General features: G+C 42.1%; 1 protein-coding gene across 4 annotated transcripts in view; it reads left to right on the forward strand.

Moving 5' to 3' along the window:
* The window catches only part of MAP3K4 (mitogen-activated protein kinase kinase kinase 4), a 98,824-nt gene that overhangs the window by 50,843 nt on the left and 21,691 nt on the right, over nt 1-26,290 (forward strand). Inside the window, exons 11-23 of one of the 4 annotated variants that reach the window (XM_060241877.1) lie at nt 846-995; nt 2,003-2,164; nt 2,659-2,792; nt 3,807-3,885; nt 4,082-4,160; nt 5,510-5,606; nt 8,271-8,387; nt 9,700-9,800; nt 11,357-11,437; nt 19,698-19,889; nt 21,411-21,481; nt 21,938-22,054; nt 22,518-22,677. In XM_060241877.1, coding sequence (XP_060097860.1) covers nt 846-995; nt 2,003-2,164; nt 2,659-2,792; nt 3,807-3,885; nt 4,082-4,160; nt 5,510-5,606; nt 8,271-8,387; nt 9,700-9,800; nt 11,357-11,437; nt 19,698-19,889; nt 21,411-21,481; nt 21,938-22,054; nt 22,518-22,677 — 1,540 coding nt within the window. The remainder of the gene's footprint in view (nt 1-845; nt 996-2,002; nt 2,165-2,658; nt 2,793-3,806; nt 3,886-4,081; nt 4,161-5,509; nt 5,607-8,270; nt 8,388-9,699; nt 9,801-11,356; nt 11,438-19,697; nt 19,890-21,410; nt 21,482-21,937; nt 22,055-22,517; nt 22,678-26,290) is intronic. The other 3 variants (XM_060241885.1, XM_060241894.1, XM_060241902.1) reach the window with 3 other exon arrangements.

Here is a 26,290-nt window from a genome sequence, read left to right on the forward strand (position 1 = left end):
AATGGGTGACTTACAACATTATCCACTTTTTATTTTATCCTGACTGCAGCCTTGGGGTGGTTGGATAGCTTAGCTGAGAGTATGTGACTGACCCATGGTCAGCTTTTGAGCTTCCATAGCAGAGATGTGCCTTTTACTAGGGTGTTTTTATTATGCATGTTTTTATTGTGCATGGTCCTTTCCAGAACATGGGTCTGTTCTGAACAACTTCCTGTAGAACTAATTGAATATTAATTTCATTTCTTCAGGTAAAATTTGAAATTGCAGGCTCCTGAAGGCTTTTCTTCCAAAAGCCTTTTACTTCACGTTTGAAATTATAATAATTTAGTGACTAACTTAAGTGGGCAACTCTTCTTAGGGTGGCACTGCACAACAGTAATTTTTTTTTGTTTGTTTGTGATTTTTGGGCCTTTTCCCCTTGATTATTTGCTGAGTGTGTGCTTGGACTGACTTCACTCCCCAGCAGTTTGGGCCAGAACCATGTGTTCAACTAGAATACTTGGAGGCAGTAGATTTCCACCTGCACTAGATAGCAGTCCCTTCTGCATACAGTGACAGTCAAACCACGTACAGGGATCCATTTCTGCACATGGAATGTCACATAATTGACCAGGATGGCTATTGCAGGGAGATCATAAGAAAATATAGAATTATAATTGTAGGAATTGTTCAAAAAGTTAGCCATTTTGTTGGAAGAAAAGCAATAACATCTACTTTTTATTTTGAATGTAGAAATTACTTTACATTTCAGAACAATCACATTTGAATTCACTTTTCCAGGATAATAACTTTGAGAGCTTGTTTTTGGCAGCACCTTCAGGGTAATGTAACTTTGTATATCCTAGATTGACAACCTCCTCCTTGTAGTCATGCAGCCCGTTCATCTTGTGAACCAGAGAAAAACTTTCCAGCAGTCCCTTGAAGGGTTGGTCTCTTTGCATCAGGAGCAAACATCCAGCCAACCAGTTGTTGCCAAAGCGTTGCAGCAGTTGAAGGTACTCACCTTCATCATCTTAAGGAATGTTCTAAGTAGCTTATTACTACAAAATATGAAATGAGTTACTGAATTCTATTTTTCACAAATATAAACAGTAAAAGATCATTTGTAGTAAGCTTTATATGCATAAATGGAGTTTTTACAGTTACTACAGCAGTAATATTTATATACAACAGAATTACAATTTTAACTACTGATGGAATGATTATTTTGAGTGCTTGTGGTGTAAAGCCATAGTAGTAGAAATTACTGCCAACGTTCATCCATTTTTACTGTAAATGATGAATGTAATAATAGAATGTCTGTAAACATATAAATGTCCTTGAGAAAAAGGGGTCTCTGTTACAGTGGAATTCAGGTTCTTTGATAGCAATTGGTGGGAAGTAAGATGCGCAAGGTTAAAGACTACTGTAGAGTTGTTAACAAAAGTGCCTAGCTCCTGCAAAGTCATGATGACTCTTAGAAATATGAAGTATTCTCCCAGCCTTGCCTCTGAGATTTTTGCCAAACAAAATACCAGAGATAAGGCTGCCAGAATACTTCAGATTTCTAGAAGTCATCAATGAATTTTCTGAAGCCAAAGTGCTTTAGATTTGGAGGAGACATCAACAGAATTTTAGGAGCATCCTTGTATGTCTTTGAAGATGTATCCTAGAAAATATTGTGTGTATTGATGGTATACACTGGGATTATTTTCCAATGGTGTCGGTAAAACAAACACTAAAACCTTCATATTACATGTTATCAGTTAGTAAAATTTGTCTTTTAAAATATTTTACTCATTCCAAAGAGGAAATATTTAATATGGGATTCTCAGAGTTCTCCTAAAATTTCTAGCATTTCCATTTGAATTTTTCTTTTCTCCCATGCCACAATTCATTTTGGTCTTTACAGCCCAGCAGGACTCATTTTGTTGTTTGTAAAAATACTAAAAACTATCCATTTTGGATTATTTTAAAATCCTGACACAATAATATTTCAGCTGCTTTCCCCCCTCTTTTCCAGAGTGATGCTTTGCAGCTGTGCAATAAGATAAGCAGTGCAATTGACAGAGTTGATCGCATGTTCACATCTGAATTTGATGCTGAAGTGGATGAGTCAGAATCTGCCACATTGCAGCAATATTATCGGGAAGCCATGATTCAGTGTTACAATTTTGGTTTTGAGGTACGTACAAGCAAATCTCTTGCCTCATTTCCATAGGATTGAAAATGTTTAACTTTCTTCAGAAAAAAAGAAATAATATTTCAGTAATTGTTCATAATGGTTAGCAACTTGGGAGCTAGGTTATTGCACTTCTGAAGCAGTTGCTTGAAGAAAAGAAGAATGCACTGAATCACTCAAACTGTTCTCATATCTTTGTTCTTTGTGCTGGGGCTTCTGACGTACCTTCTGATTGGTAACTGTGCAAAAGGAACCCTTGACAGCGCCTGCTCTTATATTAGATCTACAAAGAAGACACAGGTTTCCTCATTTTTCTATAGATAACGGGTTTTGAATGCAGTTTTTTACAAACACATTCTACAGCATTACTCAACTTTTTTATGTAGCTGCATTGTGCTTTGCATTGCCCTTTAGCTTGTAGATCAGGGCACAGAACTCAGAAGAGGTAAAAAAAAATGGTACAGGACAACCTTAACTTTAATTGTGATATATTACAGTACCATAAAGAAGTCATTCGTCTAATGTCAGGAGAATTCAGACAGAAAATTGGAGACCGGTATATCAGTTTTGCAAGAAAGTGGATGAATTATGTACTTACTAAATGTGAGAGTGGTCGAGGCACCAGACCAAGGTAATGATTACGTAGTGTTTTCTTTCCTATTCTTTTCATTGAGATCTTGCATGCTACAAACACAGAACAATATTGCTGCCTTGAATCACTCTGAAGAATTTTATTCAAAATGTCATAATATGGACTTTAGCATAGTAAAACTTAACATAGAAGTCATGTTTAGTGATGTTTTAGGAATGAATATTAAGAAATTCTGGACGTCAGAGGTAATCCTAATATTTCATGGAAGTATAAATTCATTTGGAGTAAGTTAATTTTTATGACCAGAAAATAAGCCTAGAATTGATGCTTGCCACATTGTTGAACCATTCATAGTTGGAGGCAGAAGTAATCTCTTATTGACATAAGCTACATTAAATAATCAGTGCTTTTTACAGAATATTAATCAGTAGATTTATTGAACCAATCAAGAGTTTCACTCACTCTCTGAGACTCTCTAATGATTCAGCAGGTATTTATAGTCCGGAGATGTTTAGTTTTGGTTAATCAGGGTTGGCCCAAGGGTTTTGGATGCCCAAGCCTGCAGCCCCTTCCATGGGGAGGCAGAAAGATAGCTCCTGACCTCCATCCACCCCATGCCACAGAGAGTGGGGAAGTGGAAAATGGCATGCATCGATCTCACTCCTCCTGTGGTGCTGGGAGGTGGCAGTGGGAAGAAAACAGCATGGTGGGGAGAAGTGCAAGTGCCATTTTCATGCTTCCCTGCTGTGCTGGGGCGGGGAAGGAGTGCAGGTGCTGTAGTGCTAGTGGGGGGAAGATTGCAGGCACTGTCTTCCACCTGTCCTGCCTCCCAACAGTATGTTGAGGAGTATGATGTCTGAATGTGAATATAGTGTTCTCTATGAATAAGCACGCACATATAGCTTCAGAGGACAGAACCTTCAGTTGGCTTTGTTTTATAGTTGCATAATGTTTAGAGGAGATTTTTGTGTAGCATGGTAACAGGGATAGGTTCTCTCTAAATTTTCTTCTATAAGCATTTTGGCTAATGAATAACATCCTTCTGATCAACAGGTGGGCAACACAAGGTTTTGATTTTCTTCAAGCCATTGAGCCAGCTTTTATTTCAGCGCTGCCTGAAGATGACTTCTTGGTAAGTCCTCAACCATTCTTACATTTAAGTTAGCCAGTATTGACCTCCATTGGCTGTGCTTGAGACCATCCTACAGGGAAAGAAAGGCTCTCTTAAGGGTTCATCAGCGTTCACTATTCTTGACTGATACATACTGATTAAAGATACAGTCCTGTGGCATTTATTGTTTCAGCACTTCTTACTTTGTGTTTTCCAGAGTTTACAAGCTTTGATGAATGAATGTATTGGCCATGTAATTGGAAAGCCTCACAGTCCTGTTACAGGTTTGTACCTTGGTAAGGCAACAGCTACAGTTTTTTCCTCTGGAACTTTACAGCTGTAGTTTATAGAAATGTAAGTGTTTTAGGTAAAAAGTGAATTTGTTAATCTGAAAGTTTTAAGTTACCATAAAAGATGTCCCTGTATACTCACATGGGTGGCCCAGTCTCATCTGACTTTGGAAGCTAAGCAGGGTTGGCCCTGGGTAGTACTTGCATGGGAGACCTCCAAGGAATAACAGGGGTGTGATGTGGAGGCAAGCAATGGCAAACCACCTCTGTTCTTCTCTTGCCTTGAAAGCCCTACAGAGTTGCCACAAGTCAGTTGCAACTTGATGGCACTTTCTACCACCATCCTCATGTAGGTCAGTTCTCTAATACACTGGGTGGGTATTGGTCTTTGTGTAATATCTTTTCCACCTGTACTTTAAGTTAGGCCTGTACAGTGTGTGACCCATCCAGCCACATACCACCCATCAGCTGTGTATAGTGATTTTACAAGTACTTTTAAAATTCTACTTCTACCTCTTTGGAATTGTGGCAAAGTGTAAAAACAGCAAATTCCTGATAGACCGCTACATTTGGCTGGTAAATTGTATTAAGTCTGGCCAGTGAACTGTGGCTTCGCCTGCAGAAAGTCTATAAGCGAATAAGTTTATTTTATTATAAAATTACTGTTCAGCTACAGTGGTGAGCGTGAAAATAAAGAGAGATTTTCCAGTCACATTAACAGATGTGTATTCTCATTATATATCGCAAATTTGAATGTTCCTTTTGTCTGCTATGTGAAAGAAACACTGGCTAAAGGAAATTAAATCTGTGCTATAGTTATTTGGTCATCAAAGGTAGATTGGAAGAGTAATTTCAACCCATGCAAATCTAAGTTCGTTGAGAAAGTATACATTCATAGTCAACCAAATATTTATTTTTGACTATATTTCCAAAGTTGGGTTTGTCTTAATTTGATTTGTACTTTTTGAGCTTTAGGCAGCCTTTTTTAAACCAACTTTTTTGTTTTCATTTTCTTATATTATATTTATACTAAGTGGAAAGAATCTTTAAAGTGGGAATAGTGTTTATAATTTTAGTTAGCAGGCCTATTGTCTAGAATGTTTCACTGCATCTCCCAGCTGTTGGGTGGTAGATGACCTGGCTTATTTTTTTAAACCTCACTTACATTGGGCTACAGACAATCCGAACACACCATGAATTTTTCCAGTTACTGTTTGCTGAAGATGGATTTAAACCCCAGTGGCTGCCACTTTAAACAAGCATAAATTGGGCCTCAGAAACAGTGCTCCTGCATCAATGCAGCATGCATGTGTTGGGTGTTTTCTTAAGCTATTTGAATTGTCTCCTGTTTGTAGCTATTCATCGGAATAGTCCTCGTCCTGTGAAAGTACCACGATGCCATAGTGATCCCCCAAATCCTCATCTCATCATCCCAACGCCTGAAGGGTTCAGGTATTAAGAGCAGATCTAATTCTTATTATTTGTAACTGAGAAAGAGAAAGAGAGAAATGTTTCTGAAGCAGTTTGGGAGCTTTATCATTTTGAACCTTTCAGTCTATCTCTGGAAAAGAAGATATTTGCATTTTCCCAGCATTGATGCCTACAGTGTTTTGATCATTGTTCCCCTGCAGTATCCGTTGTTGCGTGTTTTGTGGAATATGATTGCTCTCATGGGATAGTGCCTGTGATATCAGTAGGGATGAGTGACACAGCTCCACTCCTCTCTCCTCCCTTTACATGCTTGAACCATGTTTAATATTCCTTATATTTGTTTTTCATCTGTTTTCCTTGATGCTTGCTTTTCTAAATATCCTGCTGTAGTACTGTAGCTAGCTTTTCTGTTTTTCTTTTGTTTAAAAGAAAGCTTCAAAAGGCAGTAAGGCTGTGGTTGCAATACTACCCAGCTGTTTCAGGAACTATCACTTGATTTCTTTTTCTATTCATAACTTTGGCTTCCTCATCCTCTTGAACAAAAGGTGGCAAAGAGCAACATAAGTATCCACCACAACTTGATTATCCTTCCAGATTTTATGCATGAGGACAGAATAGCATGCTAGTTGCAAACTAGTATACGGTAATTCTTTTAGTAATAAGTGTTTTCCACATGGGAACAGGCTAGTATGGTTTTCCGGTTACCATTGTGGCTGCTGATAAGAGTGCAATCATAGCAGGTTTTCCTAGAATTTCCCTGTCCCATTCTCCCAGCAGCAGCCATCACCTGGGACACTGAGACTTTCCCACTTTTCTTTGAAATAAGCAGTTTTATATTGTTATATCCATATATTATTATAAGCTTGGGACTTGTGGGGCATATCTCATCCCCCCCGCCACACACACTCTATTTCCTCTTTCCATTTCTAGAAAAGCTTCTGCAGCCTCTCCCTTTCCCCTGCTTCCCTCACTACTTCCCACTTACCAGCCAACCTATCTTTATCTGCTTCCCATGTCTTTAGCTTTCCCTCTTCCTTCCCTGACCTGGCAGCCACTCCCCTGGAGTGGGTTCAAGTTCCATGGTTATGGTCACCAATGTTGCCTCTAAGCTGCAGAGTCTTGTGAGCAAAAAATCTACTTTGTGAGCTACTGGCATTAAAGTTGTGAGCTACCACATAAATTATTGTGCTCTGGGGTCATCCTTCCTAAGACAAAAATGTGTGAGCTGGAGGCTAAAAAACTGTGAGCTAGCTCATGCTAACTCAGCTTGGAGGGAGCACTGCTAGTCACCAGTTCAGTATAGGCCCAATTATATGGTGAATGGTTGAGCTAGGCCCAGATATGCAGTGCCAGCCAGGCTGGGCCCAGGCACATAGTAGAGAACCAACAAGGGGCTGTCTGGAGTACTTCACTATCCCCTGTATCCTCTCCCTTACCCTCTTTATTCTTTCCCACCTTCTGGTAGCCCCCATACCCTTACCTTCACCTCTTCATCCTCTCCTTCCCAACCACCCACTAAACTTTTAGTCTGCTCCTCCATATTCAACTATATTATTAATTTCATTTATAGCCCACCTTTCTCCTCAATGGGGAGCCAAAGCAGCTTATGTCATTCACATCTCCTCCATTTTATCACACAATAACTTTGTGAGGTTAGGTTAGATTAAGAATGTGTGACTGGCCCAAGATCAAAACAGGTTTTGCATTTCCCCTTATATCTCAATAATGGAAGAGACTGGAGGCTTTTGTTTTAAAGTGAAATCTGGACATTCACATAACAATATGAAATTGGCAATTAGGAAAAAAAAGTCTTCTTGTGGTGGGGGAAGGAAATGGCCACAGTGAGGGGAGGGGCAGGAAAAATGGCTATTGTGGGCAGGAAAGTCTGAACTTTTTCAGCAGATCTGAAAAAGTTCAGCTTTTTCTGCAGATCTTTCTCAAAACTTTTCTACAAAGCAGGTTTGAGAAAGATGTAAGAGCAGCTGGAGAACCCTTGGAAGTACACAACTTGCACCATGGTGCTGTGAGGAAGCAGTAATAAAAACATCTTCCCGCAAGCATTGAAACAAATGATTCTTGTGAAAATGGCGTAGTGTAGTGTTATTGATGAAAGCCAGTTTTATTAATTGCCTATAGGACACTCAGATAAATGAAATGCAGTAAATAAAGGTTCTGCTTTACTGCTGTTCTCTTCTGGTTGTAATGTGTGTATATGTGCATGTATTTACCGCTGATGTTGCTGCTTCTATCTAGAGTAGGTTAAGAAAGATACCTGAATATGGTGGCATTTCTGCATCATAGAAATGTGAGTGCTGTTTCACACTACACCAAGACTTCTGCTCCAGGATTAGTCCAAAATAACTTTAAAAGTTAAACATACAGTGTATTCTTATTCATAAATAGCAAGGTGCTTATTTCAATTTTGATTTTGATATTTATGGATGGATTATCTCTTGCATGTTGGAAACCAGCAAGGTTCATTGTTGCAGGCAAGTTTTAGAGAGTAATTTGGGAACTGTATTTGCTATTAAATCTGTTTAAAACTCAAAAAATGGTGCAGATAAAAAAAAAAGATAGGAACTTTTCACAAGATTTTTCAGACTGCTGTCTGAGTCACTGTATTTTAAAAAAATCCATTAAGAACACAGGCAGATCCTTTTCCTGAAGTCTTTCTTCTTGCTGCAGCACAAGGAGTGTCCCATGTGATGTACGGAACCATTGCAGCGCTGCTCTTAGTCGCCCCGCTCCCATTGGTGGTGACTCAACTCAGCCCAAACCTGTCAGCAGTGCAAATGATATCAGGTAGCTCCACCTCACAATGTAGCAGACTCATTCCTGTCCATGTAACTCATCCAAGCCATTTGCATTTAGATACCAGTAGTTCCTTTGGGTTCCATTGTGCATTCCATATGATTTACTCATTCTCTTTTAAGTTGTGACCGTTTTTTGTAAACTGGCACAGTGCATGTTGTATGTTCAGATTAAAAAAATCTTTTTTGCATGTGTGAGAATAAATTTTCAGGTTTCCTTGTTTTAATATCACTAACGCATGCAGTTCATTTGCTCTAGCTCCTCTGCAGTTTCATAGTAAAAAGGTAAAGGTAGTCCTCTGTGCAAGCACCAGTCATTTCCAACTCTGTTTCATAGTAGCTGATTGCTCATGAGCTCATATTGAAAATGGAAGTTTTTATCTATATTTCAGTGGGAGCTCTAAGTTTCTACCTGCTAAGAATATGAAATTTTCTACTGAACCCTTTTTAAAAAATTACCTTGATGACAAATCCACAGTCAGATATGTCAAGTGCGCAGTGCACAAATGCTACCATAGTTCATTATTTACTCTTCTTTCAAGTTCCCTGTATTATAGATAAGTAAAAAACAGCAAACGTAAAGCATTTGGATCCAGAACATTAAAAATATTTTCCGTTAATTATCTCTTTGTACAGAGTCTTGGCTCCCATGCTTCTCTCTGGCTGCTGTGCTTTTCTTCCTCTGCTGCTAGGATGTCACTTCTTTTTTTCCCATGGAGCCCTTACAGGCATAGAAATGCTTGTAGCAGCAGAAATGAGTGCTGCAGCAGAGGAAAGCCTCTGCAGTGGCCTGAGAGAAACACAAGGAACAGTTTCATAGGATTTAATGGATTTCAGAAATATAATGTTCTGGCATTCCACCAGATTCTTTCTGTTTTTTCATTGCTCTCTTTCTCACTTATGTTCTTTCTCGCTCCTGGAACTTGTAAAGTCCTTGTTATTCCCCCTTGTTGTCTCTGATACCACTTCATTTAGAGTAATTGAGCTATGGCTACTCCCAAAGGACTTATGGTCCACTTCCCCAAAATGTAGCCTAAGATAGGCTTCTGATGGTGCCTGGGTATTTATCTATCCTAATAGTAGTAGCAGTTTTGTCTAAAAAAACCAAATTCCTATTGCTTGGGATAGTCACTACAAAGATCTATATCATTTTTACTCCTCTCCCCCCCTCCCCGCCGCTTTCGTTAACATGACCAGTCATAGTTGCTTCCATGTATTTGAAACTTCAAGTGCCTTAATACACTAGAAAAGGGGAGAGTTAAAGTTCTATCTAATGCAGCAGTGGTGTGTGTTTTTTAATACAGAGGTTCCAGTGTCCCCGAAAATGATCGACTGGCTTCAATAGCTGCTGAGTTGCAGTTTAGGTCATTGAGCCGCCACTCCAGTCCCACTGAGGAACGTGAAGGTGATTACCTTTGTCACTGTGATAACATGTTGCAAATTGTTATAAGTGGTATTCTTACAACATTTTATTATTTTGCTTCAAAATGCGACTTTGCCAAATTTGTCTGGCATTATCCTTGCAGGATGGGGTGCGGTATAAATTGCAAATTAAATTAAATTAAAATATGGAAGATAATGTAGAATGCCCTGAACTCTTGGAAGATGAATGAGGTAAAAATGTACCACATACCACATACTAATAAAATATAATATACAGAACAAATCTTGCCTTTAGTATATGACCCCAAAAGACCATTTTTTGGTGATAGAAGCAGCACCCAGTTTGTGGGACAGATGCTTAGAGTGTAGAAGTATGTTTTTCCTATATACATAAACATTCAAGAAGAGTATATTTGTGCAGCATTGACAGTTGCTTCCCATGAGATCATTGGATGATTGATAAGGGAAGTGCTCTTGCATATAACTTACGTTTGTAAATTTTTATAAAATATTAACGTTGGAAGAGCATATATACCTCCATAGAAGACCATATGTCAAATCCAGTCCAAAACTTTGCCATCTCCACATCTACTCCTTCCATTCTTTTTGGTTCCACAGGTTTCAGAAAGTGAGAATTTATGTATGAAACCAGTGAGCTTTAACACATGTGGCTGCATATAAATGTCATTAGAATTCATACTTGTGATAGTCATATATGGACTAGAAGTACAGATATTCTTTGCCATGATTCAGACACCTTTTATGGAGACCACAGTAATTGCGCAGGAATGTATCTTTTTTTAATTCATAAGCTAGTTTTTCACTGATAAATACAAGTGACAACTGGAAGATATCCTGGAAGCTGTACTGTGTGGTGCATAAATTATTTTTGAACTTGGCCTCATTTAGATGATTTGGATGGTTTTATATGATTGATCAGGAAATTATGTGTTCCAGATATCACTTATGGATTAAGTTATAATATTGCAAGCTTTATGTTGTTTTTCTTTTTATTTGAAAAGACCCTTCTGCTTTTAATCTGTTCTGAATAATTGTCTCATGTATAGTTTTGTTTTTCTGGATAGCTTTAAATATTTATAGAACGAGTACTCTATAGCACTGTCGAGTGGTGAGGGGCTCAACACCTGGCTTTTATTGCAGCCCCCCCCCCCCTTTCAGATCTGTTTCTACTCTTATGGACAACTTTGATTTCTCTCTAGATTGTAAGTCTTTTAAGGCTGATTTCTTCATTGTGAATATCATGTACCATTGTAAAGCCTTTCATAATTTTGAAGATATTTAATATATATTTAAAATATATATTTGCTGTTGTTCAGTCGCACAGTCGAGTCCGACTCTTTGCAACCCCATGGACAAAGTCATGCCAGGTCCTCCTGTCTTCCACCATCTTCCGAAGTCTGCTCAAATTTGTGTTAGTTACATTGGTAATGCTGTCCAGCCAGCCCATTCTTCTTTTGCCTTCTGTCTTTCCCAGTAGGAACCATTAAAACAGTGGATGAAAGATTATGTTGCAACTCGTTTGGGGCCAATGTTTATCATAGCACTTTATTCTTACAGAGCCATCTTATCCAAAAGGAGATTCTAGTGGGTCAGCCCGAAGAAGCTGGGAACTTCGAACTCTCATCAGTCAGACCAAAGGTAAGGAATGGGAAGTAGTTACTTTGCTAAAAGAAGTAACTATTGGTATTAGGCACTATTTTGGGAATTCTCTAAATACAAATTATTATAAACTGTTGACAAGTACAAAGGGTAGCAATCAAGACAAGATTTGTATCTTGGTCGATATGAATGGATGTGGCAATGGAGAAAGCCAGTTTGGTGTAGTGGTTAAGTGCATGGACTCTTCTGGAAGAACCCGGTTTGATTCCCCACTCCTCCACTTGCACCTGCTGGAATGGCCTTGGGTTAGCCATAGCTCTGGCAGAGGTTGTCCTTGAAAGGGCAGCTGCTGTGAGAACCCTCTCAGCCCCACTCACCTCACAGGGTGTCTGTTGTCGGGGGAGAAGATATAGGAGATTGTAAGCCGCTCTGAGTCTCTGATTCAGAGAGAAGAGCGCGGTATAAATCTGCAATTCTTTATTTATGTCATTTATAGTCTGCCTTTCTCACTGAGACTCAAGGTGGATTATACTGTACAAGACAACTTAAATCAACATCCACTATACAACACATCCAATATACAATAGAATAGAATACACTATACAGTATAATACAAATGGGACATCCACAATGCAATACAGTAGTGGTTTGGACTTTGGAAATCTGAAAAACAGCTGAAACAAAGGGAGGAGAATGGAAGAGTTTTAAAGTTTAAACCCCTTCCCTTCTCTGGCAGAGTTGTGCTGCAGCTGCTGCCCAACTCCAGGAGGAGAGCAGAGGGGTTTAAACCCCTTCACTCCCAAGTCAGCTTCACACAACTTGGTGAGTGAAATTCTCCATTATATGGAGCCAAATATATTCAGATTTCTTGAATACTAGTACACTCCTGATACCGGTATTTGGGGGTATTTGGGCACACCAAATATTTTCTGGTCCCAAACACCTGAATCTGAATAAAATTGAATTTTTTTTCTTGCATACCCCTAGCATTGACCTGCTTCTCCAGCAGCAGTGCTGGATCCAGTATAACCCTTGGGCTCTTAACTGAGTCAGCCAGGGTCAGCTTAAACCCATCAATACACACACACACCCACACTGTGGCTAATAGCCACTGATGGACCTCTGCTCCATATTATCATCTTACCCCTCTTGAAGCTGGCTATGCTTGTAGCCATTGCCACCTCCTGTGGCAGTGAATTCCACATGTTAATCACCCTTTGGGTGAAGAAGTACTTCCTTTTATCCATTTTAACCCGACTGCTCAGCAATTTCATCGAATGCCCACGAGTTCTTGTATTGTGAGAAAGGGAGAAAAGTACTTCTTTCTCTACCTTCTCCATCCCATGCATAACCTTGTAAACCTCTATCATGTCACCCCACAGTCGACGTTTCTCCAAGCTAAAGAGCCCCAAGTGTTTCAACCTTTCTTCATAAGGAAAGTGTTCCAACCCTTTAATCATTCTAGTTGCCCTTTTCTGCACTTTTTCCAATGCTATAATATCCTTTTTATTTATTTGTTTGTTTGTTTGTTTATTTATTTATTTTAAGATTTATATCCCGCCCTTCCCACTAGGTGGCTCAGGGCGGCTTACAACATATAAAACTAACATAAAATATAAAATTAAACATTAAAATTGACATTTCATAATTTATAGTTAAAAATCTAAACATTTGTAATATACATGAACATTAAATCATACAGCGGTCCTAAAGCTACACTCATCAGTTTCAAGTTCAGTGTTCCATGTTCAGTATTCGGTGTTTAATGCTCAGTGCCGATTAGTTGTGGGCCAGCTGGAAGAGGGATGTCTTACAGGCCCTGCGGAATTGGGTAAGGTCCCGCAGGGCCCTTACCTCTTCCGGCAGCTGGTTCCACCAAGATGGAGCCATTACGGAGAAGGCCCTATCCCTTGTAACTTTCAAACGGGCTTCCTTTGGCCCGGGAACAACCAGGAGGTTTTGGGTTCCTGATCTTAGTGCTCGCTGGGGAACGTGTGGGAAGAGACGGTCCCTCAAGTAGGCAGGTCCAAGGCCATATAGGGCTTTAAAGGTAATAACCAGCACCTTGTGCCGGACTCGGTAACATATTGGCAGCCAGTGCAGAGCCCGAAGTCCCGGCTGAATGTGCTCCCACCTTGGGAGCCCTAATAACAACCGGGCGGCGGCGTTCTGCACCAGCTGCAATTTCCGGGTTCGGCACAGGGGCAGCCCCATGTAGAGGGCATTGCAGTAGTCCAACCTCGAGGTGACCGTAGCATGGATCACCGTTGCTAAATCGTCGTGCTCCAGGAAGGGAGCCAACTGCCTTGCCCGCCTAAGATAGAAAAATGCGGACTTGGCAGTGGCTGCTAACTGGGCCTCCATTGTTAAGGAAGGCTCCAGAAGTACCCCCAGGCTCCTGACTCTGTGCATCGCAATCAGCGGCGCACCGTCAAAAACCGGAAGGGGTATTTCCCTTCCCAGACCCCGACGACCCAAGCAAAGGACCTCTGTCTTCGCCGGATTTAGCCTCAGCCCGCTCTGCTTGAGCCACCCAGCCACAGCCTGTAGTGCCCGGTCCAGATTTTGTGAGGCGCAGACCGGCCGGTCGTCCATAAGCAGATAAAGCTTTTTGAGGTGCAGTGACCAGAATTGTACACAGTATTCCAAATGAGACCGCACCATCGATTTATATAGGAGCATTATGATACTGGCTGATTTGTTTTCAATTCCCTTCCTAATAATTCCCAGCATGGCATTGGCCTTTTTTATTGCAATCGCACACTGTCTTGACATTTTCAGTGAGTTATCTACCACAACCCCAAGATCTCTCTCTTGGTCAGTCTCTGCCAGTTCACATCAACTTGTATTTGTAGCTGGGATTTTTGGCCCCAATGTGCATTACTTTGCACTTGGTCACATTGAACCTCATCTGCCACGTTGACGCTCACTCACCCAGCCTCAACAGATTTCTTTTTGAGTGCCTCACAATCTTCTCTGATTTTCACTACCCTGAACAATTTAGTGTCATCTGCATACTTGGCCACTTCACTGCTTACTCCCAACTCCAAATCATTTATGAACAAGTTAAAGAGCATGGGACCCATTACTGAGCCCTGCGGCACCCCACTGCTTACCGTCCTCCACTGCGAAGACTGCCCATTTATACTCACTCTTTGCTTCCTATTAATTAGCCAGTTTTTGATCCACAAGAGGACCTGTCCTTTAACTCCATGACTCTCGAGCTTACTAAGGAGCCTTTGATGAGGAACTTTATCAAAAGCTTTCTGGAAGTCAAGGTAAACAACATCTATTGGGTCTGCTTTGTCCACATGTTTGTTCACCCCCTCAAAGAACCGTTAACAGGTTAGTGAGGCAAGATCTTTCCTTACAGAACCCATGCTGAGTCTTCCTCAATAACTTGTGTTCATCAGTGTGCCTACTCATTCTCTCCTTGATAATGGTTTCTACCAACTTTCCCGGTATTGAAGTCAGACTGACTGGCCTGTAATTTCCCGGATCTCCTCTGGAACCCTTTTTAAAGATGGGGGTGACATTTGCTGCCTTCCAGTCCTCAGGAACGGAGGCAGATTTCAATGAAAGATTACATATTTTTGTCAGGAGATCCACAAGTTCAACTTTGAGTTCTTTCAGAACTCTTGGATGTATGCCATCGGGAACTGGTGACGTATTAGTTTTTAATTTGTCTATCAGTTATAGGACCTCCTCTCGTCACATCAGTCTGACTCAGGTCTTTCAACACCCCTTCCAAAATAAGTGGTTCTGGAGCAGGCAAAAACTTCTCATCTTCCACAGTGAAGACGGAGGCAAAAAATGCATTCAGCTTCTCAGCCATTTCCCTATCCTCCTTCAGTAATCCTTTTACCCCTTGGTCATCCAAGGGCCCCACTGCCTCCCTGGCTGGTTTCCTGCTTCTAATATATTTGAAGATATTTTTATTGTTCGTCTTTATGTTTTTTGCAATATGCTGCTCATAGTCCCTTTTTGCCTGCCTGATCACAGTCTTGCATTTGATTTGCCACAGCCTGTGTTTCCTTTTATTAATCTCGCTTGGACTAGCTTAAACGAGTCCTTCTTAACGTTTACAGCTTCCATTACTTCGTTTGTTAACCATGCAGGCCTTTTCTTATACCTGTTTGTGCCTTTCCTAACTTGTGGTATATATTTTATCTGAGCTTCTAGGATTGTAGTTTTAAATAGCCTCCAAGCTTCCCCAAGGGTTTTGACTGTATTTACCTTTCCTTTCAGTTTCCTCTTCACATGCCTCCTCATCTCAGAGAATTTACCCCTTTTAAAGTTAAACGTGGTCGTGCTGGTCTTTTGAGGCAACTCTCTACTTATACAAATGGTGAAATCAATAACTTTATGGTCACTGCTCCCAAGCGGTGCGATCACTTTTACATCTCTCACCAAGTCTTGGGCATTACTTAGGACCAAATCTAGGATCGCGCCACCCCTGGTAGGTTCTGAGACCATCTGCTCCATAGCACAGTCATTGAGAGCATCTAGAAACTCAGTCTCTTTCTCTCGACCTGAACACATATTGACCCAATCAATCTGCGGGTAGTTAAAATCACCTATTATGACACAGTTTTTCCATTTAGCCGCTATCTTTAATCCTTCCATCGTATTATAATCGTCCTCTATCTTTTGATTTGGTGGGCGATAACTAACTCCCATAGTTAAATTTCCTTTTGGGCCCTCTATTTTAACCCAAAGCATTTCTAGAAGGGAATCTAATTCTTTGACCTCAGTCTTACTGGACCGTATACCCTCTCTGACATACAGAGCCACCCCACCTCTAACCCTTCCTTCCCTATCCTTCCGATATAACTTATATCCAGGAATCACCGTGTCCCACTGATTCTCTTCATTCCACCAAGTTTCTGAAATTCCCACAATGTCTATGTTTTCCCCCAACACTAAACATTCCAACTCACCAATTTTACTTTGAACACTTTTAGTATTTGTATACAAACATCTATAATTTCCCAGGCAAGTTAGGCTCGCAACCTTCCTCCTGCCACCTCGAGACATTGGCAGACACTCCATACTGTTTGTCACCATCTCAGTGGACAACTCTGATCCATAACCTGGTAGAAAAGTAACAGCTAACCCTTCATCTCTTTGAGATGAGTCCTCCCAAATCAGAGACATTTCATCTCCTGTCGGCTTTCCCCTAAGATTTCGTTTAAAAACTGCTCTGCCACCTTTTTGATTTTAAGCACCAGCAGCCTGGTTCCGTCTGGGGACAAGTGGAGACCGTCTCTTTTGTACAGCTCCCGCTTGTTCCAGAAAGCATCCCAGTGCCTAACAAATTTAAACCTTTCCTCCTTACACCATCATCTCATCCACACATTGAGACTTCTAATTTGTGCCTGTCTCTCCAGCCCTGCACGTGGTACAGGTAGCACTTCTGAGAAGGCTACCTTGGTGGTCCTGGCCGTAAGTCTCCTGCCTAGCAACTTAAATTTTTCCTCCAGGACCTCACGACTGCATTTCCCCACATCATTGGTGCCAACCACTGGCTCCTCCCCAGCACTGTCTATCAGCCTATCTACTACATGTGTAATGTCCACGATCTTCGCACCAGGCAGGCAAGTCACCATACAGTCAGTACCCGGTTTTCCTACCCAGCTGTCTACTTGCCTAAGGATCGAATCACCAACTACCAAGACCCCTCCTCTCTCCCTGCCCAGGGATGGTTCCTTGGCGCAAAAGGATTCCCGCTCACCAACTGAAGAAGAGGTCCCTTCTGAGGGTGTATTCCCCTTATCCTCAGCACAGTGCCATGTTCCTTCTCGACCCTCATGCTCCCTGGCAGCAACGGGGCTGCCACGTTCGGAGCGGGGCTCATCTAATACGTCCCCGAGAATCTTCCCCAAGTGCCTAACTGACTGTCTCTGCTTCTCCAGGTCAGTCACCTCGGCCTCGAGGGTACGAACTCATTCCCTGAGGACCAGGAGCTCCTTGCATCGAGAACACACCCAAGACTTCTGTTCTGTGGGCAGATAGTCACACATGTGACACTCAGTGCAAAACACTGGAAAGCCCTCACCCCCCTGCTGGCATTCTACCTTCATGATAGCCTTTTAAAAAAATATACAGTCCCCTTTAAATCCTGTTTGTTTATGTGGCTCCCCTTCTGGAGGGTCAACTTACATTACTGGGAGCACAAGGAAATTAGCGATCTGGGCTTCTGGTCCTTACACAGCCCCCAGGCCAAGAGCCCTTTAGCTCTCGCCCTTCGGCTCGCGCCTTTGGCAAGGCTCAGCTTAATAATGCAAAGAGGGGGGGGAACACAGCCACTCCTAATAAATCAGCAATAATCACCTTCACCTTCAGCCCACTCAAACCAAACAGGCAGCAGTTCCCCAGCAACCACAAACTCAGAATTTTCAGCAGTCACACAAACTCAGAAATTCTCAGCAACTTCGCCAGCTTATATCACTTATTCTCTGCTCTCTCTCAGAACTCTCTGAAATGTTTCAGTTTTTTCACTTTTAACCATTTGACCACAGCAGTCAGGCAGGAGCTCATCCACATCATCAGAGGTACAGAGCTTAGTGTCATCTGCATATTGATGACATCCAGTTCCAAAGTTACAAATTATTTCTCTTAAAGTAGAAATTGAATAACATAGGGAATAAGATTGCGCCCTCTGGAATCCCATTTCCTGCACTGAAGATAACTGGTCTCCAGTGACAATCTTTTGATTCTGATCCATGAGGAACAATTTAAGGTCACCTGAGGCACATTCCCTGGTTACTAGTTCTGCCTCCAAATACCTCAACAGGATAGCATAATCTACTGTATACAAGACTGTACATAGGTACAATAGGAGTAGCAAAGAAGCATGGTTTCCACCCCCCCCCCCTACATTCAGGTAGAGGTAAACTAATAAGGCCACGAGGGTTGTCTCTGTCCCATAGCCTGGCCTGACACTAGACCTAGTAGGGCCAGTGCACATGAGTTATCCAGAAAGCCCTGGAGATGGCCTCTGATTGTTCTCTTGGTCACTTCACCTAGAAAAGGCAAATTGGAGACTGGGTGATAATTGGCAGCGTCATTTTTCTGTAGGGATTTTTTTTTAAAAAAAGAACTGGACAGATAATTGCCTCTTTGAGAGGTTGAGAGAAGGTGCCATGAATTAGAAACTAATTAATTATGTACATCATGGGGCCATTTATGTGGTTCTTACATGACTTTGGCAGCCCGGATGGGCAGGGATGCAGTGCACAAGTGGTGACTTTCACAGATCCCAGAATCCTTTCAACACCTATCACAGTAACTGGGTCAAAATGGCCCATAAGAAAATCAGTTGAAGTGTTAGGCAATTCTTTTTGGCCTGTATTGCAATCAGAACACAGATTAGAGTATATTTGTGTTGTTTTATCAGCAAAAACTTTACAAAGGTGTCACAGCCAAACAATCAGTCCTGGATGTTTCCAGCACCACATCTGAGAGCACTTCTGCCAACTCAGAGAGGGTGCCCACTGGGGAACTAGGTGGCCAGTAAACAAGCAGCATGCGTCTGTCCTTGGTCTTTGCAGATGTCCTAACACTTTGATAGTATGATAGAGAATATCTGCAAGCTCTGACATTTACTAATAGATCATAAGACACAATCAAAATACCTTTGTTCCCCTGAACTTTTCCAGTTCAGAAAAAGCCTGTTCTGTCACATGGCAAGTTTATCTTTGAGGCAAATTCAGCCAAAGGCCATGGTGTCTGAAAATGGGGTGGTACAATTAATGCTTTAGTACCATGTCATAAATGAATTTGCCACCAGGCTGTCCCAAGAACAGGGGTGAATGGGAAGTCCATCTGTATTCAAACAAGTACCTTGTTATGTATAAAGGAAAAAACTGCCCACTTCAAACCAGTGCAACTTGAAATGTAGGATACAAGCTCTTACCAGGCTATTCTGAGTATGATTTTGCAAATCAGCTTCTACTTCTAACAGACCTTCCCTGCCGTTCCAGGTAATCTGAGTATAAGGAATAATTTGCCAGTGTAAGGAGCAATTTTCACTGATTTCCCCCTCCTGTGGCAGACCTTCAGTTTGCTCCTGATGAACAGCATTTGGGGAACATTTTGGGTTGCTGCAGGAGGTGGGGATGCCAAGAAATCATACTTTCATGGATGGAAATCCTTGTGCTCATGGAAATTGTAGGTGGAGTCCTGAAGTGTTTCATTAATGGCTTTGTATCCTATTTTAGTAGCATAAGTTCACAAGAAACAAATGTTGATATAATGGAACTTGTTCACAATTCTAGCCTTTTCTTCCTGCTTTTAGACTCTGCCTCCAGGCAGGGCCCCATGGAAGCAGTTCAGAAATCAATTCAGCTGTTTGAAGAAAAAAGGTACCGAGAAATGAGGCGAAAAAATATCATTGGCCAAGTTTGTGACACCCCCAAATCTTATGATAATGTCATGCACGTAGGCTTAAGAAAGGTGACTTTTAAGTGGCAAAGAGGAAACAAAATTGGTAAGTACTTATGGTAAACTGAGTCTTAAGTTATATTAATGCTGACCACTGCCAAATATCCTAGAAGCTGTTTCCCTGCCTTAACTATCAACATTCAAAAACCTGTATTCTGCACATTCCTAGTAGGGTAAAAGGTTGATTAGACAATGTGTTCTGTTGCACAGCACATTTAAATTACTCTAGTGCAGACAGATGACATCCATTTTTCAGTGTGCCTGCCAAATGGCATCCAATTTACACCTGTAGTTCATGATTGATGTGCATGTGGAAGCTTGATTCTGTTTATTGATTTCCTTAATCAGAACTGGAATGTGTTGTTTTTTTAAAATAAACTGTTCAAAATTCTGCTTTGTATGTTCACTTAAATTTTGGAACTCACTGCCAGGATGTAGTGATGGCCACAAGGGGATTAGCAGATTGATAAAGAATAGGCCCATCAATGGCTACTGTCCACGGTGAGAAAAGGGAACCCCATATCCAGAGGCAGTAAACCTCTAAAACCCAGTGCTGGGAGCAACATCAGGGAGGACCTTACCTTCTATGTCCTATTTGTTGGCTGTCCAGGGCAGGGCAAGTGGTTGGGCATTGTGTGAAACAGAATCCTGGACAAGATAGACCACTCTTCGAAGAAACAGGACTTTTCTTACGTTAAGCTCTGTATGTTATGGTAGTTTCTAACTATTTACAGCTTGTGAATAACAGTTAGCAATTAGAAATAACAAGTATTCTGTTCATGCAGTTACAGAAAATAAACTTTTTGAATCCATGCATTTTTTTTGCTACTCAGTGTTATTTCCATTAAGAAAAATAGAGCATATACATCACCTAGTTTTAGTTTCCAAGTCACAGGCATATTACTGTTAATGAATAGAATTAAGCTTTTGCTTTATACGGGATGTTCTTGGGGGACTTCATCCAAAGGAAAAAGTGTGTTTGGAAGGACTAGCAAGTAGCAACATAGATGTTACTTACCTAAAGTCTTAATGTATTGTTTCATTGGTGATAATTTCATCTGAGAACTAAATATAACTATCTTTTTGTTGGGTCACCTATTTACAAAAGATACGTAACTTTAATGCTATTCAACAGCTTTAATCAGAACAAGAAGACAATCTTTCTTAGCTGTTTGAAGAGGAAGGTTGTTCATTGATGCCTTGATTTCAATAGAACTCGCTTCCAGATAAATATGTGGATGATAATAGCCATATTCGCATTGTGTAGCATATAATACAGTTCATGCTATTACATTGTCCCTGAAAACTTTCCATCTTTATAAAGAAGGTTCTGTATAACCTAAACGGTAGCACACTGAGCCAGTTTCAGTGTAGTGATACAAAATACCATTTTCATTTTTAGAAAATCAATCACATTAATTCATAAACCTGGGGAAAATTGCTTTGGAATTGGCCATCCACATGTAGTATTTACAGGGATAGATCAGACACTAATCTTGGTTCATTCTGCCAGAATCTTGAATTATATTTTCAGGGTACTTAGAGCACTATTCTTGTAATTTTGCAGGAGAAGGTCAGTATGGGAAAGTGTATACCTGTATCAGTGTTGACACTGGTGAATTGATGGCTATGAAAGAAGTAAGTACTGTACTCATGAAATGTTCTGGATTTGCTTTTAAAAATGACTCATGCTTTTAGGGGAAAGTCCTTTCATCTTGCAATCGTGCATAATTTTGTTGTCTGTGAACTAGGCATTTCAAATTTTGGAACTCACTGCCAGGATGTAGTGATGGCCACAAGTATAGATGACTAAGGGGACTTTGGGGGTGGCATCTTATGTGAAGGAGATTTAGAGATTGTTGTCTTTTTATTATTATTTCTTATTTTAATATCACTTCGGAAATCACCTTGAACTTGAAAAGTCGTTTTCAGTACAATAAAATTGTCTTGAGGAATAATTTGCTTTTCTGTCCTACTGGCAGTATCTAAAGAGACCTGTTGGTGGCTGATAGGGCTTTTTTCCAATTTGTTTTGCTTTGCTATTCAGTGCTTTGCATAGGCAGAAGCAGTAATGAAGAACGCTCTCTTTTGCAGATAAGGTTTCAACCAAATGATCACAAAACGATAAAAGAAACTGCAGATGAGCTGAAAATTTTTGAAGGCATTAAACACCCTAACTTGGTTCGGTACTTTGGTGTGGAGCTCCACAGGGTAAGTTAATATTGGTTATTTAGACACAATAATAACAAAGACTGCAAGCTGACAGGAAGGTACTAAATCTTTGGCCCCTGTTTTGTAACATCAGATAGTTTTGTTACCAGTCCAATAAATTCCATAAATGGCATCATATCTGTTGTATACATAACCTGTGGTAGCAATTGACATGTGATTTATATTAGAATTACGTTTGCCCTTTTAAGTGTTTATAGCTTGTGATGTTTGATGGTATAATCATGTTGACTTATTTTACCTGTTGTACATAGTATCCCTATTTGTGGTCTATTGCAGCAGATGGTTGCAGCGTTTATTCCTTGTTGGTAGAAAACACCTGATACCATATGTACAAGTGCATGCATTTAATTAAAAATCACTTTAAGTTTCCTGAAACATCCAATGTTCTGCATACGGAAGATGCAGTAGGTCCTAGTAAAACTTCTTTACTCATAAATTACAGGAAGAAATGTACATATTCATGGAATACTGTGATGAGGGAACTCTGGAAGAGGTGTCAAGGCTGGGTCTCCAGGAACACGTCATTAGGCTCTATACAAAGCAGATCACAACAGCTATCAATGTTCTGCATGAACATGGTATAGTTCATCGAGATATCAAAGGTAAGCTATTCTATTTAATGATTTCAGTTTCTTTTTTAACATTGTCCAGGAGGTTATAAACTAATTTACAAGCACACACAAGGTGCCTTATCTTTAGTCAGACCAATTGGTCTGTCGAGGTTATATTGTCTACTCTGTGGCTCTCTAAGGATAAAGTTTATTTATTTATTTATTTATTTGAGATTTATATCCCGCCCTTCCCACGAATGGCTCAGGGCGGCTTCCAACAATTTAATCAAACATAAAATTTAAACAATATTAAGTATAAAACAATTAAATATTTAAACAGTTAAAACTTTAAAACAGAATATTTCAATTTCCTGTAAACAGATGGCTGGCCAGTTACATCAGTTGTCATCATAGCTAGGTATAGGCTAGCCGGAAGAGGGTCGTCTTACAAGCCCTGCGGAACTGCACCAAGTCCCGCAGGGCCCTCACCTCTTCCGGCAGCTGATTCCACCATACGGGGGCCATAATGGAGAAAGCCCTTTCCCTGGTGGCTTTCAGACGGGCTTCTTTTGGCCCGGGGATAGTGAGGAGATTTTGTGTTCCTGACCTCAGTGCTCTCTGGGGAACATGTGGGGAAAGACGGTCCTTCAGGTAGGCAGGTCCCAGGCCATATAGGGCTTTAAAGGTAATAACCAGCACCTTGTACCGGACTCGGTATATTACTGGAAGCCAGTGCAGAGTCCGGAGACCCGGCCGGATGTGTCCCCACTTTGGGAGACCCAATAGCAGCCGGGCCGCGGCATTCTGCACCAGCTGCAGTTTCCGGGTCCGAGACAAGGGCAGCCCCATGTAGAGGGCATTGCAGTAGTCCAACCTTGAGGTGACCGTAGCATGGATCACTGTTGCTAGGTCGTCGCGTTCCAGAAAGGGGGCCAGCTGCCTTGCCCGCCTAAGATGAAAAAATGCGGACTTGGCAGCGGCTGCTATCTGAGCCTCCATCTTTAAGGAAGGCTCCAACAGCACCCCCAAGCTCTTGACCCTGTCCGCCGCCATCAGCGGCGCACCGTCAAAAGCCGGTAGGGAGATCCCCCTCCCCGGGCCACGGCGACCCAAGCAAAGGACCTCTGTCTTCGTAGGATTTAGCTTCAGCCCACTCAGTCTGAGCCACTCAGCCACGGCCCGTAATGCCTGGTCAAGATTTTCCGGGGCGCAGACAGGCTGGCCATCCATCAGTAGATAGAGCTGGGTGTCATCAGCATACTGGTGACATCCCAGCCCATACCTTCGGGCAATCTGGGCAAGAGGCCCCTGGGGCACACCACAATCGAGTGTGCGCCTCCGGGATAGCTCCCCCCCAATTGCGACCCTTTGTCCCCGACCTTCCAGGAAAGAGGAAAGCCACTGTAAGGCCAACCCCTGAATCCCCGCGTTGGCGAGGCGGCACGTCAGTAGCCGATGGTCGACCGTGTCGAACGCAGCCGACAGGTCCAACAACATCAGCACCGCCGAGCCACCCCGATCCAGATGCCGTTGAAGGTCATCCACCAGGGCAACCAACACTGTCTCCGTCCCGTGTCCCGGGCGAAAGCCGGACTGAAATGGGTCAAGGACGGAAGTGTCCTCCAGGAAAGTCTGTAACTGCGTCGCCACTGCCCTCTCAATAAGTTTGCCCAAAAAGGGCAAATTTGAAACCGGCCGATAGTGTGTCAATTGGGCCGGATCTAAAGATGGCTTTTTTAGGAGGGGTCGGACCACAGCCTCTTTGAGTGGCGTTGGAAAATGCCCTTCCATTAGGGATCTATTTATGATATCCCGCACGGGATATCTAAGATCCCCCTGGCAAGATTTAATAAGCCAGGAAGGGCATGGGTCTAATTTACAAGTTGTTGGGCGAGCAGATACGAGAATCCTGTCAACTTCCTCCAGACTGAGGGGGCCAAAGCCATCCAGAATATAATCCGAAGACAGGCTCGGGGCCTCAGGTTCGCTAACTGTCTCCAAACTGGCAGGGGGGTCGGGGCGGAGTGACGCGACTTTATCCGCAAAGAATTTCGCAAAAGCCTCACAGCCAATTTCCAATTCAATAGAATTTAACCTGCCTTGCGGCAGCGTTGTAAGTCCTCTAATTACATCAAATAATTGTGCCGGGCGCGAAGTTGCGGACGCAATCTTAGCCGCAAAGAATACTCTCTTTGCGGATTTGATTGCCACCTCATAGGCCTTCAAACTCTCTCTATAAGATGCTCGGGTCGCTTCGTCTCGAGTACGCCGCCATTGCCTCTCTAGTCGTCTGAGCCCCCGCTTTTGTTGCCGCAGCTCCCGGTTAAACCAAGGCGACGGTTTCGGGCGGGGGCGCAGAGGGCGCCTGGGTGCGATCTCCTCGATGGCCCTGGAGAGTCCATCGTTCCAGGACTCTACCAGATCATCCAGGGAATCGCCAGCGGACCAGGTATCCCGTAGAGCCGTTAGGAACCGTTCCGGGTCCATCAGGCTCCGCGGGTGAGCTAAAATACGCTCTCCGCCTAAACGGGTTTTGGGTGACACCTCCATACGGGCCTTAAGGGCAAAGTGATCTGACCATGGCACTGCTTCCATTGCAATATCAGTCACTGATATTCCGGCCGCAAAGACCAGGTCTAACATGTGTCCCGCCTGATGAGTGGGTGTTGTAACAACCTGGAAGAGTCCTAGTGTCGCCATGGATGACACCAGGTCCATCGCCTGACTGGAAGCCGCGTCGTCGGCATGGACATTGAAGTCACCCAAGACCAAAAGCCTTGGGTGCTCCAACGCCCAGCCCGCCGCGGCCTCCACCAGGGATGGTAAGGCGCCGGCCGGTGCGTTAGGCGGTCGGTACACCAGCCAGATCGCCAACCCCTCCCCAACATCCCACATCAGGCAGTTCCTTCACATATCCCACAACTTGATTCTTCAAACAGGGGATGCCAAAGATTGAACCAGAGGCTTTCTGCATGGGGATGCCAGAGACTGAACTAGGGATTTTCTGCATGCAAAACAGATGCAATACTGTGCAACTATGGCTCCAACCTAAATGAAATACAAAAACAAATTAAAAATGTAATAACAAAACATGAGGCTAAGGTGAGACAAACCCCAGATATGTCTTACAAATAATACCTCCATGTTAGTCTTCAAAGTAGTCTTGATTACTCTCAGTCACACAAATATAAAACATACCTCACAGCTGCAATCACTCCCACTTCCCACTCCTTTTATCCAGTCATCTTAAAGAATATCACATCTCCCCCTTTTCTCGGGCCATAACATAGTCCATCCAGGCAGGTGGTTGTCTCATTCTTCCTTTCCTCTTCATTGCTACAGCTGGTGCCTCTTGAGACGATGATTATGATGGTGATAATGTCTCCCAACATGTATCTGAAAGTCCCAGCTGACAACTTAGGTTGTTCCCTAGTGAACAGGCCCAATGTCATTTTGGATCACTGGTAACAAAGGGGAATCATTTAATTCAAAACTCATTTCACTTCCATCAGGATGCACAGGTACCAAATAAGTATCATTCCATACATGCCCATCTGATAATCTATAAGTATATGGTCCTTTCCTCTTCACAATCTTAAGAGGAAAAGTAAACTCATGTTCCCCCTTTTGCAAAATGCCAGGTCTTCTTACTTTAACAAATGAG

Source organism: Heteronotia binoei, chromosome 1, assembly GCF_032191835.1.
Source record: "Heteronotia binoei isolate CCM8104 ecotype False Entrance Well chromosome 1, APGP_CSIRO_Hbin_v1, whole genome shotgun sequence".
Classification (NCBI taxonomy): domain Eukaryota; kingdom Metazoa; phylum Chordata; class Lepidosauria; order Squamata; family Gekkonidae; genus Heteronotia; species Heteronotia binoei.